This window comes from Prinia subflava, chromosome 1 (genome assembly GCF_021018805.1).
Source record: "Prinia subflava isolate CZ2003 ecotype Zambia chromosome 1, Cam_Psub_1.2, whole genome shotgun sequence".
NCBI classification, from domain to species: Eukaryota; Metazoa; Chordata; class Aves; order Passeriformes; family Cisticolidae; genus Prinia; species Prinia subflava.
This window is the reverse complement of record NC_086247.1, coordinates 33,704,547-33,723,379: the sequence shown is the minus strand read 5'-3', so window position 1 is coordinate 33,723,379 and position 18,833 is coordinate 33,704,547. Positions and strand designations below refer to the sequence as shown.

The 18,833-nt window shown below is 41.5% G+C and overlaps 1 protein-coding gene across 3 annotated transcripts in view; it reads left to right on the top strand.

Moving 5' to 3' along the window:
- The window catches only part of SULF1 (sulfatase 1), a 123,980-nt gene that overhangs the window by 92,184 nt on the left and 12,963 nt on the right, over window positions 1-18,833 (top strand). For all 3 annotated transcript variants that reach the window (XM_063392784.1, XM_063392796.1, XM_063392792.1), the window contains exons 13-17: window positions 5-133; window positions 393-449; window positions 1,439-1,568; window positions 15,217-15,433; window positions 18,573-18,819. In XM_063392784.1, the coding sequence (XP_063248854.1) occupies window positions 5-133; window positions 393-449; window positions 1,439-1,568; window positions 15,217-15,433; window positions 18,573-18,819 (780 nt within the window). The remainder of the gene's footprint in view (window positions 1-4; window positions 134-392; window positions 450-1,438; window positions 1,569-15,216; window positions 15,434-18,572; window positions 18,820-18,833) is intronic.

Sequence of the window (18,833 nt, the reverse complement as noted above, 5' to 3'; positions counted from 1 at the left end):
GCAGAGTGCCTCAGATAGTTCTGAATATTGATCTTGCTCCAACAATTCTGGATATAGCAGGCCTTGACACACCTCCAGATATGGATGGCAAATCTGTCCTAAAGCTCCTGGACTTGGAGAGACCAGGAAATAGGTGGGTGTCAAGATCCTTTTTTTAGCCAGTTCAGAAGAAAACATCTTAGTAAATCAACAACGGAGTGGAAAAACAGATTCTGTGAAAATGAGCTGTGTCATAGCAACGACCACAGCTTTCCCATTTGAAGAGTCTCTTTAATGGATCTATAAAATTGCATGTATTTGTAAGTGGAGAGTTGTTTTTTTCAAAAATAATTTGTTAACACTTACAGTGGTATACTTCTGTGCCAGCAGTAATGTAATTATTTTACTTTCAGGTTTCGAACAAACAAGAAGACCAAAATTTGGCGTGACACATTTCTAGTGGAAAGAGGGTAATTATTAGGGGTGAGAAAGTTTTGGGAGAGCCTGCCTGCTGGGAACACTCCCTTGTACATGCTTTCCTTTCTGCTTCCTCCTCTTCCTTTTCATGGTCAGAGAAGCAGTAAATTTTGCAAGCAAACTGACAGGCATGACTTTTTTCCTAGTTTCCCACCACTGCCTTTGCAATCTACTGTGCTCCCATATCCCTTCCTCTGAAGGAATTTGAAAGCATGCTTTTTCTGGTGATCCTCCTACCCTCTTTCCCTAACATTGTGCTTGTGCCCTGTTTTGTCATTATCCGAACAATTTTCTTCCCAAATCCCTGTTTCAAATCCATCTGTGTAGAATCCTCTTATCATCTGATTTTGTATTTTCCATCACATATTAGAAGCATTCTTCATTTTTGTTCCAGCTAAGATTTATGTGTAGTTGAGATTCATGACAATAACTGCTCCTGTCTCTGCTGATAACTCCTTATACCCTCTTACCTTGCCAGTTGTTGCTGTGAAAATTTTCTCTGAGTAAAAATTTTGCAGCAATTTCCTTTTGGCACTTCATGACTTTACAGATTATGAAAACCTTGTCTGATGTATTGCAAAGCAGTGCATAAAAGACACATCGGAATATGTAAGATACAGCCAAGCCTGTGCTGAGTATGAAAGTCCTGTTGTGTCTTCAGCTGTATTTTCCAGCCAAGAAAGTATTGCTTCAAAGAGTTTTGCTTTGTGAAAGAACCTACATTTATGTGTGAATGGTGCTGTACTGTACCAGTTAGACATATTTTAGCAGCACTTATTTATCTTCTGGCAATTTTCAGCCAGCCATCTGAGCCTTTTTTTCAGTATGTGGCCTACATCAAATGTCAGTAACAGAAATGTGAGGATTTTTTTTTTCCCTGAGAAGACATTAAACCTTCAAGTTGCTTCATTGTGCAAGTTACATTTATCCTTAGGGCTTAGAACAATGCATCTAAAACATTCCACTTTATTTTTTTAATAAGCAAATTTCTACGCAAGAAGGAGGAACCCAGCAAAAACACTCAGCAGTCTAATCAACTACCAAAATATGAGAGAGTAAAAGAATTATGCCAACAAGCAAGATACCAGACAGCCTGTGAACAACCAGGACAGGTAAGCCACAAGCAACTGCAGTTTTCTGAGTGTCATCAGGAAATACGCATTTTACACTATGGGTCAAAAGAATTTGAAGAATATGGCTTTTGAAAGGTAAATAAAAGATCGCTTTTGTGATCTTTTTGTTGTTAATATCTTCAGAGCAAAAGAAAAGCAGACAAATTTCTCTAAGCAGTGGTCCGACTTGAAGTATTAAAGACCTGGTCCTTCACTTGCTTAGTACAGAGGTTATAGTAAAACCCCTGTGCTCAAACATAACATGAAATGATTACTTTTTCTTTGATCATGTGTATTGATATATAAGCAAGATAGTTCAGTGATAATTGTTAATAAGGGAGAGATTCTTTTTGAGCAGTGAAAGTTTGTACTCACTGGGCTAGTTCAGAATTACCAAAGCAAGCTGGTTAGTCCTAAGTGTACACATGATTTCATTTGCTGGGATGAACAACTGAACAGCACGCTTAGTAATCATCATCCTTTATTATTGATTGAAACACTTTAAATAGAAGGGTCCTCTTGCCCAGAAACACCCTATTTGCGGTCACTGTAAGGATTTAAGGATTCAGGCAGTGATACCCATACCCAAGCATTACTTTTTCTTCTTGCAGCCTTAATGATTTCAGTGTAGTGCCTGACTGATACAAAGGTCTATTTGCCTGCTCCTAAAACCAGAAATTACTGCACCCCTGACTACTGTGCTTACACCTGCATCTCTGCAGTGCACGCACAGGAAGACAGCTAAATTAAGAAAAGTGATTGTGACTCCAAATGCTCTCAATCCATCCTGAATTAATGCTGTACCTGTGGTAACACACGAAGATGGATTTTCTGGGGAGGTGTGTAAGGGAGCCGTACGCCTTCTCACTGACACCACCTCCAGCCCGCCGGGGCTCATGCCGGGGGCCCCAGGCAGTGCCTTGTGCCCGCCTCGCCGTCCCTGTAGTCCGTCGCCATCCCCACACACCTCCCGGCACAAGTGTGAGGTGATTTCTCCCAGGCAGCCGCTGCGCCTTGGCCTCAGATGTTTGGTGGGAGCTGCAGCAGCCGTGGCTGGCGCTGGGCGGGCTGGGCGCTGGGGCACAAAGCGCGCTCTGTGCCGCGCTCCGCCGCCCGCCGTGCCCAGCCCGGGCCCGAGCCCGCCCGCAGAGGGGCTCCCACCCTGCCTTCCCCATCGCGTCCTGGGCAGGCTTACAGCAGCCCTCGGTTAATCACAGGTTGGACTGGATCCATGTTTTGGCCGTCACATCCTCGGTCGGGTCCTCTGTCACGGCTCTCACCTCACACTTGCTCCTCAAATGCAGCCACTTTTGAAGGGATATACACAACATCACAGTCTCACCCAAGGGCAAAGTTTTCAGGAGTTCAAGCATTGCCATTGTAAACAGAGATTAAATTTGAAAACCTGAATGCTTTATAAAAACTAAAGGAGATCAATGAAGTAATTTTTACTCTGAGATGCTAAGATGGTTTCATTTTAAAGTAACAAAATATTTTCTTTGCAATTATTCCTTATATTTATTACCTCTTATGCCAAAATCCAGGTTTGGAATAACTATTTTTCCACATATGAATAGAAAAGGTTAAGAGTCCTGAGCAGATACCACACCTGAAGCAGCAGGAAACCCTGCTCACAGCCCCGTCCTCAGCCCAGGGCCGTAGACCATCCCATATTGATGAATCCAGTTTGATCCAAGGGTGAAGGAAGAGGGGCTTCAGTCAGCAAGGAGGCTACAGGAGCAAGAGTGTTTGGCAGGACCTTCCACCTACACACTCCCATCGAGGTCTTTTCAATGCTGAGGATACGGTGGCTGCACAGAGCCCAGCAGCCATCCCTCACTGGTGAAGGACAGGGCTGAACTGACCCATTTAAGGCCAATTTTCAGACACGGCCATTGGTGTGTACACATTATTATCTTTAAAAGTGGATCAAGGCTGTCCCTGACTGTTCCAACATCCTGAAATCTTCCTGTAGGGATGCTGAAGTTAGGTGTGCCTGTGAAAAACTGTTAGGCAGAGCATCATGAGGGGTGGAGCATCCTCTGGGCTCGTTCAGCCTGAGGGGCACAGGCCCATTCCTCCCACTCCCTCATGCCAGCCCTGGGAAACAAGGCTAGTGTCTCTCTCAAGGACAGACTACCCGTGGTGCTCACAGGAAAGCCAGCATAGAATAGGGAGGGTGTGAATTTAAAGACCAACTCCGGACTAATATGAACTTCAGTGAGGCATTGCAATGTGAAATAAGTGTCTGCGGGATTTTTTCCACAAAGAGAAGTTGTTAATAAAAAAAGTTAATAGGTCAAATAAATATACTTTAGTCCAAATGTGTTCCAATGTGCACTTCTGAGCCATCATAGTTTAATATGAGGTTCCTGCAGCAGATTTGCTCTAGTCATTTTGCACCTCTTAGAAAAGAGAAAATATTGTTGTGCATGAATTAACTTTGTTTTATCTTTTGAAATTTGTATATTTGATTTCAATTACATAGGTACATATATAGAAATAAAATCTTCATTTAAATTATGGTGGCTTATAATACTTCATATGTTTACTCTAATCAGTTGCAGTTAACATCAGTTAAATTAAAATTACATTCACAGAATGAGTAATTGCTGACAGATCCTAAAATAGTGAAATTACTGGTCTGTGGGAAGCTGCTGCTAAATGTCTGAAACTAAGAATAAGCATTTGGGGAATTAATACAGCACTAAAAGCTTTCTCTTAATTTAAATTTGCTCTAGTCAATATGTAGTTTATTTGAAAAGGAAAACATGGGGAAGCTGAAAAAGAAAAAAAAAATTTCCTGTACTGAAATGAGGTGAGATCCTGAGATCTGCTAGTTCCAAAATCTCCAAGGATGTGGTACTCAGGTTAATACTTGCTTCAGCTTATTTTCTCTTTAAAAGAAAGGAAAATAAAGGAACCTACCATAATATTTTTTAATTAAATTTTCAAATGTCTTATTTTTTCTATGTCCTATGTGTATCTGAAAATAGACGAACCTGAAAAATGGTGGGGGGAATGAAGAGAAAATACTAAACGTCTGTTAAATATAAATATAAAATACTTTCACTGTTATTTTTAATGTATTTAAATTTTCTAACACCGTTGACAGATTGCATCACTTTCATTATGGATCACTTTGTAGATCACTGTCCCCTTGCTGTTTTTTCATAACCCTCTTTATGAAAGGGGAGGAGAGTTTCCAAGTGTTCGCCCACCTCCCTGAGAACACCCCAGAACTGGGATGTGACGGGATGTGCTCACTCCTGAGCTGTGCTCCAGCAGTCACTGGCGTGGGTCAGCAGTGAGCCCATGCCAAGGAGAGGAGCGCTCCTGCTGAGCTGCGTTAGCGAGAGCACTGCTAACAGGTCATGGGAAGTGAGTGCTCACCTCTCCCTGGGGCCTCTGGGCTGCACCTGGAATGCTGAGTCTGGGCTGGGATCTCCACCAGCAGCGGGACTTTGGTGCGCTGGAGCCAGTCCAGGGGAGGACCCCAGAGAAGGGTGGGAGTACTGAGAAGGGGCAGAGGTTTGCTTAGCCAGGGGAACAGAAGGCAAAGGAAGAATCCTAATTATTTCCTTTGATTATGCATTGGCTAGCTAGAGAGAAGACAGACCCAGGTATGTCTTGGAGGTGCACAGCAAAAGGGCTATCAGTTGGAGACAACTTGCAGCAAAGGAAATTCCAACTAGATGCATGTGTTACCATAAATATGATTAAGAACTGGAGCCCAAAGAGGCTGTGGAAAGTCCACCTCAGGATACATCCAAACCTAATAACGTTGCTGCTTTGAGGAGGAGGATGAACGAAATGACCTCCAGATGTTCCTTCCAGTACATGCTCTTAATTTTTTGCTTGCTTAGTACCTGGCCTTGAGGATTTCATGTTTTCTTCTTCCTCCTCAACTTCATAACTTGGGAAGTGCAGTTAATTTTATGAACTTGTAAGTGAGTTATGGGTCACCTGCCCATGTCATATTTGGATGTAGAGCAGAGTTCAGCTCCTGCCCTGCCCCAGCTCTTGATCTGCGCTCACCCGAAGCACAGGCAGTCTCATCACACCAGGCCAGGTTCACTCTCATGGCAAAGAGAGCAGGAGCTGATGGTGTCCCTGCTCAGCTTTGGGGCTTGGAGAAGGGTAGACATTTCCTTTACAGCCTCTCCACATCTCCACATGGGAGAATGCTCAAGAAATTATGATGGGAACAGGAGGTTTCTTTCATAATTCATATGACAAATTTGTCACCAGTTTACATGGTGTAACTTACTGAGGTCACCTGATTAAGCCCAGTTGGTTTAGCAGTGGATCCTGATGGGTTTTAACACTTAAATGGTTGGCAGGGTATTTTTATATTTCATTGACATCTATTTACCCTCTCAGTAATAAGCTACACCATACAGAAATATTGATTCATCTGCAGCATAACCCTGCTTTTGTTTTAAAATGGGAAACAGTTGGTGTCAGCTTGTAATAAAGCTTTGCTAATTTTCCAACAGAGCAGAAAAAATAACATGTGAACAAATGTTTCTCTGGATTAATACAACCTTATCATGACACAAATCTCTTCTCAGCTTTCCACTGGAATAACCTGAGACAAGAATATATGTTAGTTCAGGAGGTTTAGAGGCAAGCTGCTCTTAAATCCTCCAGCAGGTTATTTTTCTTGAACTCATTCCATCTTCTCACTCATGAAATTCTTCTGGATACTTAGCAAATACCAAATAAAACCATGTTAACTGTGTTTTCATTTATACTTTTTCTTTCTCTCTTCCCTTACCTAAATGTGTAATTAAGAAGTTGAGTTAATTCTTAAGTATTTATTCTTTTTCTCTCCAGTCTAAGTCATAGGAATTTTCCTAAGGCACAGTTTTGCCTTCTGGGACCTAACACTCTTTTCCAGATCACAGTTACCTTATGAGGTCTGGTGACTGATAGGCTGTCTCCAGTGTACCGCTCAATACATTATTTATAATCAGTATCAAATCCATAGCCAAATGTGCATATTTGTCCTCTTAGAAAAATTACACAAACTGCAGTCTTTTTAAAAAATTTTCCCAATAGGGTAGAAAAAAAAGAACCACCCTCCCAAAATCAGGACTGTGAAGCACTGTGTTTATAATTTAAGCTCTTAGACTGGATGACTCAGCAGTGAAACCCAGACATAGGTCTGTTTATTTTGTGGGCATACATCTCCTACCATCTGCTCAACACTACCTGCCAGTTTGTGAACAGCAAAGGCCTGAAACTTGTAAAGATCCATGGCCTTCTGCCAGCTCCAGTGAGCAGGAGAGTGGGCAGGACAGGAAAATGCATCGTGCTGCCCGTGTGGGTATGACATGCAATCACGTGGACTCACACTGTGCTAGACAGGTATAACGGTGTAGCTGCACCTTCCCTGTGCTCTCTTTTCAATGCATCTCAGCTTTAGACATGCATAATGTTGTGCTTCCTCCTGAGGAAGTGTATCCCAAAACTACCCTGAGGAAATAATGTTTCATTTGGAGAAAACACCTGAAGACTGTACAGTGAGATTTCAGTTAGATTAGGTCCCAGTGTATTTTACAATGATTAAGGCTTTATGGGTAGTCACTGGAGACATGTCGCTGAATCCAAACATCATCTTTGTGGTAAATGTGCAAGATTCTTCTGGCTCTGATCCAAAAGCAAGTTTTCTAGCCTGTATTCTATTTCTCACATAGTCTTCACCCTCTAAAAGCCTAGCATAAGAATTTAATTTTATTACTGGTATTCATATTTATCAAATTATCATATCAGCATTCAGTCGAAAGCACGTCTATTTGTCATACTGAAAGAACACTTGCCATCAATCAGCTCACAGATAATATTGCAAAGGAAATTAGAATGGGGCTTATTAGGTGTAGTCTGGCTTGGCTCTAGTATCTATGTTCTCATAAAACAAATATCACAGACCATACATTTGTATAGGTCAGCTTTATGACCAGCTGCAGAGTATGAATAAAAACACATACGCTGGTAAGAGCTGGCCAGAAGTGTCAGATGGCTGGCCAGCCACTGACAGCCAGACCCTGAGCACCCTCTAAAACCCAACTGAAATTATGCCATGGCACATTAACATCACTCATGGATTCTCCAGATTCCAGAACAACCTCCTGATACTTGCAGGAGTCAAAAAGCACTTGGCGATCAACCTCTTTTACCAGAGCATTGATTCAGAGCTGTCTCCTCTTTGCCATCTCCCCGCTGATACCATCTTAGTAATAATTCAGTGGAGCATCTATGCATGGGCTTAACTGGAGGCACATGTGTTTGGAACCAGTTATGTGCTTAAAACTAAGTGCATACTTCAGTGCTTTTGTGAACAGCTCTCGTAGCTATTCCTCGCTTTAGACCCTGCAGAGTCATCCCTCATAGCTGACAGAAACATGCCTGCAATTTAGTTGCTCAAGAATTCGTAGGAATTGCCAAAAATTATGATACCTCTAGTTAAAATACCACTCTGTTTATGAGTTGAAACCGAATATGAAGATAAGCTCCTTTATCTCTAAAAATAATCTTTCAAGGCATGTTATTTCATATTTCAGCCTAAATAGTTCACATTTCAGCCTAAATATTTAAGTTTTTATCAAACAGAGAGCAGCTCTTCCCAGATTTGACAATTCTTTAAATTCAAGCAATTCTTAATTGGATGTGTGAAGTCTGTTGTGGATAAAATCCAGAGATATTCCAGGAAGATCACTGCATTCACTGGTTTTATCTCTTTCAGTGCACGACTGTGTTCAACATTTTCACTATCATCTTACTGGTGTTCTCTAACAGAAAGGCCTTTTTTTTATAATGGTACCTTTTTTAACAAAGCAAATTCTTTAAACTTTTTTTAAAGTAATTCTATGTACCAAAAATGTCAAGACAGAAAACTTAGTTTATGCAAGAATTATTTTTAACACTTTCTATAGTACTCCTTTGAAGTTCTCTTTTGGCAAGGTTTCCATTTTAAAGTATCCAGTGAAGTAGAGTATAAGCTAAGTCCTCTGCAACTTAAATGTATATAACACAATAGTAGCAGATTATTGGTGTTACTATTTATAGCTAAAGAATTAAATTTATCATTTTATTTGGCTCCTATTTTTTTGTACCTGAGAATGGATGTTTACTGGATAACAACAGAAGTCTCTTGATGTTGAGTTGTAACTACAGGCAACTTAATAGATTTGGTAGAGAATGCTATGCAGGTGAAATATTTGCTGCCTTGACCTAGGTGCCTACATTTCTAGTGCTGACAATGCAGTTCATGCATTTTTTATAACTAGAGAACTGCTATAACTATGGCACTTAAAATCAATCTTGTCTATGCAGCAAGAATGCAAAATTTTGGAATTCCTGGAAAATTTTCTGTCTCTTTCTTTTCATAAGCTTGTGAAGTAGCTCAAAATTGCCAATTTTTATATTGTTATTTCTGTTATCCAGTGATTGATTCCTTCATTCCTTTTTTCCTCCAGTTCTGTCGCTGTGCATTTTCTGAAAGTATTTCTAAAGCCTGTCATACATTTCTGCCCATATTACATCAGTTCTTATAGGACAACCTTCTACCCTATCTGTTGAACCACTGACCACTGCCTTTTTCAGGAACACTTCTCAGGGACTAAGGCTGTATATAAATAACTGCCTTAGACTATATTCATGTTGCCAGACTCTGGAGCATGATCCAATAGAAAGTGGCTCCGTTATGAGTGGTACAAAACTTGGGATCTGCCATTACAGGCAGTATCAAATCAGTTCTAAAATGGAGGAGGAGATTTCTTTTCCACAAAAATGCAGCAATTCCAAATTCCCTGAGTGAACCTGGCAAACCATGCCTGCTAAATAGCTGCACTCGTGTGCAATGTTTTGAAGTACTGATGAGATGAAACAGCACAGATTAGTATTTCCAGGGGCATTTAGGAGCCTTGGTCAGGAGCGGGGTTCAGTTCTGCTCAATGGGAATGTGTAGAGGACATGACCTCAGCCAGCAAACATTTCTCAGTATTCAGGTCCAGTTCAGCAGACATGAACTGCTGCTACTCTGTACTGTTTGCTGTAGACAACTAATTACAGGGCACTTTTCAATATGTTGTGTGACATGGCCTCTTCTAATGGCCCAGAGAAAGGAAAGGCAAGATAGCTCTGATTGCAGTAGCTCAGCCCTGAACCAGACTCCTTTTCCCGCATTTTCACATCGAGTCCTCTGGCACTCCCCCAGATCTGGTTAGTGCTAATGAAGGATAACAGTACACACATATTCAGCATGTGATGGTATTTCCATCTAAACTGTTTTCAAATTTAGAGCGTGCCTTTCAAAATAGGAAAAAAGGGAAATGGGATCTTGAGGACATGTTTAAATTCATGAAGTCTTCATTTTTCAGGCCTTATCTTAATATTCCCTAGGCTGAGCAATAATGCTCAAAGTCAGTCATACATTACAAAAATGGAAAAGCACCTGTAAAAATATTGCTGCTATGTTATATTTCCGGTTGCATGTTTCTCGGGGTTTCGTAACTTTGTGATAAAATCTAACAAGATATTTAACACTGACGTGTCTACTGCAAATACTAGGCGTTTACATTTCACAGAAACCTTTCACTTGCCTACTGTTGGGACACTTTTCATGACTTGTCTAATTCATTTCCCCTCTATGTAAGGGAGCAGCAATTGTCTCAAATCCATCAGAGTCTATTAAGTGCACAAGGCTGATTGGAAGTCCTGCCTAAGTAGCTATTTACAGTGGAGCACATCACAATGATTCATTGTGAATGTATCGTTTTATGCCTTAATTATAATCAGTAATGAAATGGACTTAATTTTAAGGCTGTGGCACAACTGATTAACACCAGGAAATTGATACCCCAGGTAGTTATGAAGTCAATTGGTGTTGTCTTCCTTGTGTAGCTGCAAGTCACAACTGGTGCCATGCCAGTAGCATGGCAAAGCAAAACCACCAAGTACAAACCATCTCTTCTAACCAGCCCATGTTCTACCCTTCATCTTTGAAATGTCTTTATGAAGGCAAACTTCTATCCCCAGAAGAAAGTGCATCGTGCCAGTGCCATTATCCAAGGAAAAGCTCCTGCTGCAGCACCATTGCAGTGCTTGCCTCAACACTGAGGAAGAGGCACAGGTACTTACATGTTTAAACTACAGGTTTGGCAGAGATTAAAGCAGCTCAACTTCCGAGGGATAGTACAGGATAGGATTAGGATAGGATAGGATAGGATAGGATAGGATAGGATAGGATAGGATAGGATAGGATAGGATAGGATAGGATAGGATAGGATAGGATAGGATAGGATAGGATAGGATAGGATAGGATAGGATAGGATAGGATAGGATAGGATAGGATAGGATAGGATAGGATAGGATAGGATAGGATAGGATAGGATAGGATAGGATAGGTATAGTGGTTTAAGCCCACACAGCCACTCGCTCTCTACCTCAGCAGTGGGATTGAAGAGAGAATCAGATGTGCAAAAGCTGGAAATCTTATAGGTTGAGAAAAAGTTTGACAGTGAAAAAGCAGTGCAAACAAGGAAAACAAGATTAATTCATTCACCCCTTCCCAGGAACAGGCAGTTTTTAGCCATCTCTGGGAGACAGGGCTCTATCACATGTAACAACGACTTGAGAAGACAAAGATCATGACTCCAAATGTTCCCTTCTTCCTCCTTCTTCCCCCACTTTACATACTGAGCACGATGTCCTCTGGCCAGGAACATCCCCTTGGTCAGTTGGAGTTGCCTGTCCCAGCTGTGTCTCCTCCCAACCCCCCACTACACCCAGTCCCCTCACCAGTGTGGCAGCAGAAAAAGCAGAAGAGGCCTTGGCTCTGTGTAAGCCCTGCTCAGCAACAACAAAAACATCTCTGTACTGTCAACCCTGAGTCCAGCACAAATCCAAAGCACAGCCCCACACCAGCCACTGTGAAGAAAATTAACTCTACCTCAGCCTAAATTAGCACAATACGGTAGGATAGAATTATTTCTGTTGGAAGGAACAATGATCATTGAGTCCACCTGCCTGGGCACTTCCATGGTATGTCGTTAACAGTACTTTCCAAATGCCTTTTCATCATTGACAGGCTTGGGGCTATAACCCCATCTCCAGGAAGCCTGTGCAGTGTTTGACCACTCTCTTGGTAAAGAAATGCATCCTAATGTCCAATCTGAACCTCCCCTGGCAGTTCAACAACTTTGAACCATTCCCACATGTCCTCTCACTGGATCCACATCTCCCTCTCTGCTTTCCCTCCTCAAAGAGCTGTGAAGAGCAGTGACATTGCCCCTCAGACTGGTTCTTTCAAACAAGACAAGCCCCAAGTCCTTAGCTGCTCAGGCCTTTTACTCGTTTACCTCTCCCAAGCTCCTTTGTAATTTGCTGATGGGGGCAGGGAAGGCACTGGGAAGAGCTGGCAGCCAGCACTCACAAACCCAGCCAAGGCTCCAAGTGCATATGCAGAACAAACCCTGCTTGGCTCAGGGAGGCTGTAAACTAGCAGAACTCCCAACGGGGTAAGCTCCCTCAGCTTTCAGGTGTGGGGTTTCAGGGCTCTACTAGTGTGGAAGCATTAAAGATCCTTTTTCATCTTTCCTTTCCCTCTGAACCTAAATCGAGGAGGAATGTGAACTGAAGATGGGGAGCTGAGGTGAGAGGGAAATAGTTGCTGGAGGGTAGGTGATGAAATGAGATGAAAGAAGGAAAAGATGAGTCAATGACAAGGAAAAAGGCTGACACAGATGAAGTTTCACAACATGACAGAAACAATATAACAGCTTCTTGCAGCCAAATGTCAGAGACTTGTTTTTTTTTTTCTCTGCTGTTAGTTTGGAGTTTTTAATTCTGAGTTAGTTCTTTTTTCTCCTACCGAGGTGAGAATAAATCAGTGCAGGGGTCCCTAAATCAGCATGCAGTCAGAAGCAAGGACTATCCTATATTCCTATGGCAACAGTGAATTGTTAGATTGTCTTAGGTGTCTTGTGAAATATCACTGTAAGAAAGAAGATAAACATGGGGAAAACAAGAAAACATACCAATTACAATTTAATGAAGACATATTTAGTTTGTATATATCCCAATGGATTTATTTAATTGATGGAGAAATCATTCCAGAAACCAAAATTAATAGTCTTGAACTTCAAAGAATAGTTTGGTATTCAAAGTGGGAAAGAAGGTAGAAAACAGGGGAAGGGGCAGTGCATTCTGTGAGAATCTTCTTTTATGTGCATTAATGCATTTTGTAGATCTAAAAATGAGCAGAGGGACCATTATGTCTTAACTGCATAAGGCATGCTCAGTGCCTGATTGCGCTGGCATGGGCAGGGATTCAGGAAAGTTAGACTGAAAATTCCATCTTAGAACTCTAAAGCATCTTTATACTGACACTTTTTGAAGCAAAATTAAAAAAAGAAAAAGAAAAAAGTATATGAATCATATTTAATCCCTGTTTTAAATAGGGAACTATTATTGGCTTGTACTAGACACAGAGCGTCTTGTTTCAGTGTTAGTCATAATACTGTTAAAATGATCTAAAAGGTTACTGAAGCCACTCCTACAACCTCTTGCTATGATTAATGCTAGACAAAGAGAATACTTATTCTACTTTAAAATGCTGCTTTTGAGACTCCTTAAAAACTAGTGCCATATGTTTATAACTGTAACACGTACCCAATAAACACAGGAAATATAGTGGTGCAGTCAGCTCTTATCCTGTAACAATCATCTCTTGCTGCAGAAGGAAGACAGCACATGCTGTTACAGAATAAAATCTGCAAAGATTTGCAGCTCTTGGACACTTTTCTTGTAGAAAGTTACATTGTCACTTGTACCTTCACATTGAAAGTCTGGGCACAAGTGTAATTTCCCTGCCAGCTATTAGACTTGTTCAAATTAATGTCCTTTTACACATGGCTTGCTGCTCAGAGTCATGCCAATCCACAGGAGGATCTCAGCATGGAATCCATCTTTAATTCAGCCCACACGTTAGGCCAGAGAGTGCACTCATGGTGCTGTGCTTCAGACCCACATCAGCTCATTCCTCAGGTTATCAGGCCAGAAAATCTACCTGAGGCTCTGTTTTCTTTCTCCATTCTTCAGTCAGCATGACAACAGCCCCAAAACAGTCCAGAGCAGCCATTAGTTAATGGAACTTACCGAAATGTGTATGCTCTGATATTAGTGTCCATTCCAAAAATTAGGTTGGCAACTCCATTAGGACCAGCATCCATCTGTCTTACTATTAATGAGGCAAGAGAAAGCTACTTATGCTATTCAGTCATGGGAACCAAAAAAGGGACACATTACAGAGAAACTTTGCTGAAGCTGCAGCTAAAAGGTTCCAATTACAATGGCATTACCCAGTTTTTTCTTTGCAATATCCAGCCAGGCTTGGTGCTTTGAAAGCCAACTCTGGTCACTGGGGCTTAAGATGTGAAAGTGAACAAAACTAGCTGAGGAATAGTAATTTATGGTTGTATTAAAATGATAAATAAACATAGCTGTTTCTAGTTCTCCCTACTGTTATTCAGACTACTACTGACTTAAAATCTTCACACTCTTCTTATTTTATGTAGTGTATTGTGAGTGCCATGTATGGCAAGCTTTGGGTATGGACAAATGATCTGATCCCTCAGCACCTACCCATTTCTTTTTTCTTTTTTTTTTCCAATAAAATTTAGGTTTTTTAAGACAGTGTGATGTGGAAAGGAAATTAAAGTCCCAGTTGCTTTTTGATTTGAAATGTGAAGGTGATGGGATCCACTGGAAAAATCCACCTGGAATCTACCATCTGGTTCAGTGATGTTGATAATTAAGTCAAAGAGATATTGTGCAGACAAACTGGGAAAAAATCTGTTTCCTTTCATTCTCCCACACTTGCTCTGATATTCAGCACACATACAATGCTTTTTACAGGTACTGCTTCCAGAGCTTTTCCTCCCAAGTCTCATACAAATCTCATGACTTATAAATCTGAAGGAGTTTACCCAAGTTAATTTCTTGTTTTCTGTCCCTAAGGTTCTTCCCCTTGCTTGCACCTGCTGGCTACAGGGAATGGTTTGTGTATTTTTCTATAGACTACATCCACAATTTGTCCTTTCCTTTCCAAAAAACCCTACAACTGAACCAGTCCTTCTTCATCCGTGGATTGGGGATTTTTTTTTATTTTTCCCTGAATCATGCTAGAAAATCCAAGTCACAGAACAAAGAAAGAAAAAATACTGTTTCAAAGAAAACAAAGAGTTGGTGAAAATTGCCCTGCCAGTACTCCTTGACTCAGTAAATTTAGACCTTTTTACTTGTTCTTTTCAGGGGTATGTGTAGTTTAGATATTCTTCATTTATATATATATATGTGTGTGTGTGTATATATATATAATATATAAAAATTGGGTTTTGTCTGGATATTTCTTTTATGCAGATTTGAAGTAACTTCACTCAAGCTTATGTTTCCCTAGCATGAGAAAGATATTGTGAAGAATGTGACTGAATTTGTGCCCTAAAATATTTCTCTTCTCAGTCTGCTATTTAACGGACTGCTTAAATTTTGAAAGAAATGTACCCGTCTCCTTTTACTGTCTACCTGAAAGCAGCAGGGGTTTGGAAGGCTGCTGGGAAATCATCCTCCTGTCTCTCTCCCGCAGAAGTGGCAGTGCACAGAGGATGCTTCTGGCAAACTTCGAATTCACAAGTGCAAGGTGCCCAGCGACCTGCTGGCCATCAGGAAGAGAGCGCGCAGCCTCCACTCCCGCGGGTACGGCGGCAAAGACAAGGACTGCCACTGCGGGGACACCGATTACCGGAACAGCAGGGCCCAAAGGAAAAATCAGAGACAGTTCCTGAGAAACACTAATGTGCAAAGTGAGTGTTACTTGATCTCTTGGACTCCGAGGCACAGAGCAGGGGGAAATGGCTAGCAGAGCATTTTCCTAGCAGTATGCTCTTGCTCTCACCTTCGTGTCTGATGAAGATGTCTGTAATTGGTAGGCAGGTTCTACACAATTGCCTCTGTAATAAGTACCTGAAGTGGGCCTAAAGCTGGAGAGGGGCTTTTTACAAGGGCATTTAGTGATAGGACAAGGGGAAATTGCTTTAAACTTGGACACGGTAGGTTTGGGTTAGATATTCGGAAGAAATTCAGTACTGTGAAGGTTGTCCAGAGAAGATGTGGATGCCCCATCCCTGGATGTGTTCAAGGTCAGGTTAGGTGGAGCTTTGAGCAACCGGTTCTAGTGGCAAGTGTTCCTTCCCATGGCAGGAGTGCTGGAACTGGGTATTCATTTAGGTCCTTTCCAACGCAAACCGTTCTGTGATTCTGGTAGCATCAATCCCAACATTCGTCCTTCGGATGCTGGCGGGAGCAGCCTTTGGGAGCGGCGGTGGCGGTGATGCTCTGGTGCCACCTCCCGCGCGGCTCAGACACGACAGCCCGGTGGCCTCCGCGCTGATTCGGGGCCGCTGCTGGCCGAGGTGGTCGGTGCCAGGGTTTTGTTGCAAGGTTAGGGCAGGATTCACTGTTTGGTGATGCCCGCACACACCTGCTCCCCGCGGCACTGCGGGCTGCTCTCGGCCTGGAGCGCTGCTCTGCTCCCGCCTCCCTCCTCCTCCCCTGCATCCCGCGGGATGCCCGCGGGGACACGAGCGAGACCGCAGTGTCCTCTAGCGGCGCGGGGGCTGAAGGGACCGTGCAACAGCGTTTCAGGACTCTAGCACTTGGGTTAGTTTCTCCTAATGATTTCTACAAAAGAAGCCTATTTGAATAAGCTATTACATTAAATGGAGCACGATTTTTCCTCTCTCTGCCCAGCAAAGCAAGTGAATTTCTGTAGCTGTAGCAACAGAAGTAGATTTTAGAATTTGTTGACGAGCAGGCTGTGTTCTCCTGTGTTCTCCTGGGAATGAAATAAAGATGGGTCTTCAAAGCAAGATGTTGGTGAAGCTGTGTGAGAAACACTAAGGTTAGAAGGCGCTGCAGAGATGCCTATGAACTAAGAAAATAATGCCAGTATCATTCAAAATATTTCCAGATTTATAGCCCCTGACACTGTCAGTGTGAACAAGAATCCCTGGTATTCTTTGTACATTCAACCACAATATTGTCTGTCTTAAGCTGTCTCATTGTTTGGCCTAAATACAGTATTGATCTAATTTCTTCCATTTGTTTAGGATGATCTAAGGAACCTCACAGTGTTTACAGGCAGGGCTCTGCTAAAAAGTGTGCATGCCACAGACTGGCAGGGTGATTCTCAAACTGGGGAATGTTCTCTCAAGTAGTATTTTAGTAGGGAGATACCTTCTGTGTACCTTGGAAAGAGGTTCTGCCAATTCACCAGCAAGGGCTGAAAGGGGATTGTGACTGGAGCAAGTTACCTGGGGAGAGAAAGTAGGGAAAGGATGGAAAAAGTCTGAAGGAGGCACCAAAAAAGTTGCTTTGTTATGCTTTAATTCTTTACAATATTCTCACACCCCTTCTCTGTCTCCAAATCAGCCTTAATGCTCCTCTGAGAGCAAGAAATACTCATAATGATGAAATATTTTAAGGGAATTACTAATTCAGGCTTGTCTTCAGATGATACATGCATGAGTGCCTATATATTCTAATCTGTCAGCCATTGGTTTACTAAGCAGTATCATCAGAGGCTGATGATACTGCTTAAATGCAAGAAATTGTCCCATTTGCCCCTGTGAATCTTTCTACATAATTTTATTAAAGAGTAATACAGTTACAGACCAGAAAGATGCTTTGAAACTAGCTTTTCTGTTCATGAAGATGAATGTCCTCATTGCCTTGACTGAGACTTTTTTCACCTGACAGCAGATGATGGCTAAAAATGTTTATGACAGGGTGGTTTAAATGAAAAGTTCAATGAGGCTCACTATCTTCTCCTTTAAAAGATTCCTGCAGGAAATATTCAGCCAGAGTCTCTCAAAGACACTAACATGACAACTTCGCTAGAACTGATGCTGCCTTTCTTACAGCTGCTGTTTTCTGCTGGATAAATTATTGTTAGGTGATATGGGTGTGCTCAGCATAGATGTAAAAAATGGAAATGCCCTACAACTGACTTTTTAGAAGCTCAGTTTTGTGTGTCTGGAGCTCTGTGTGTGTGGCTTTGCTAGACAGAATATGCTTTGGTGTGGTATTGTCTGTCAGTTTTCTCAGCTTGGTTTGGCTCAAGTGCATTTTGGAAAAGAAGTGGAAAGTGTAAGTAAGGACTTTCAGACTGAGACCAAACAGAGGTTCTCTTGTACATGAGATTAAACACCCCTCAAAAGAGTTAATTGCCTTAGTTAGTCTTACTCATATACACAGGAACTAAAAGAGCTGTAACTCTACTAAGCTCAGAGCTTTCAAGGGGTAAAAGTGACATGATAAATCTCACTGTAGCTATGCAATGCAGCAACCTTTTGATGGTCTATGCCTTGCACACATAAATACAGATTGCATATATGTAAAAGTATATGTATAGATACATACAGATACTGATAGCTGATGGATTCTTACACTCTAAATTCTTACCTTTAAAAAGGAAAAGGTCTTAACCTTTTAAAAATGAATTTTTTCTCTAAAGTACACATTAAATATGTCACATGCCAGTTTACAGGTGGTGACTTTGTTTTACAGTACTGAATTATTTCTTTTTCTAAAGTGGTTTGTAATCCTGTGTTCTCTAATATTTTTTTTAGTGTCTCTTTCTAGATATCTGATTTCTGAGATACTGTTTTTCCTTTGAAGATATAGATGCTAACTATGGTGTAAGGTCAGAGTAACATGAAATGCAAACCTCGAAGCAATTGAAATTTCATGCTACTCATGGAAGTGTGGGCCACAATGCATCAAAAAAACCCATTAAATAAGTTTCTGTAAAGTCACAGAAAAAATAAACTGGTTTTATTGAACAGGATTCTTTTCTTTGGAATATGTTTTGTGTTCATGGCAGGGATCATGTATATATATACATATATATATATTTGACTGTGAATGTTTCTTCTGCTTCAGAGTACAAACCTCGATTTGTTCACACTCGCCAAACGCGGTCCTTGTCTGTGGAATTTGAAGGTGAGATATATGACATAAATCTGGAAGAGGAAGAACTGCAGGTGCTAAAGACCAGGAGTATCACCAAGCGCCACAACGCTGAAAAGGAGGGGGAAGGAGAGGAGCCTGCTCGCGCTGCTGGTGGCAGAATGGTTGCTGATGGCACTGATGCCATAGGTCAACCCAGCTCTGTCAGAGTGACACACAAGTATGATTGCTTTC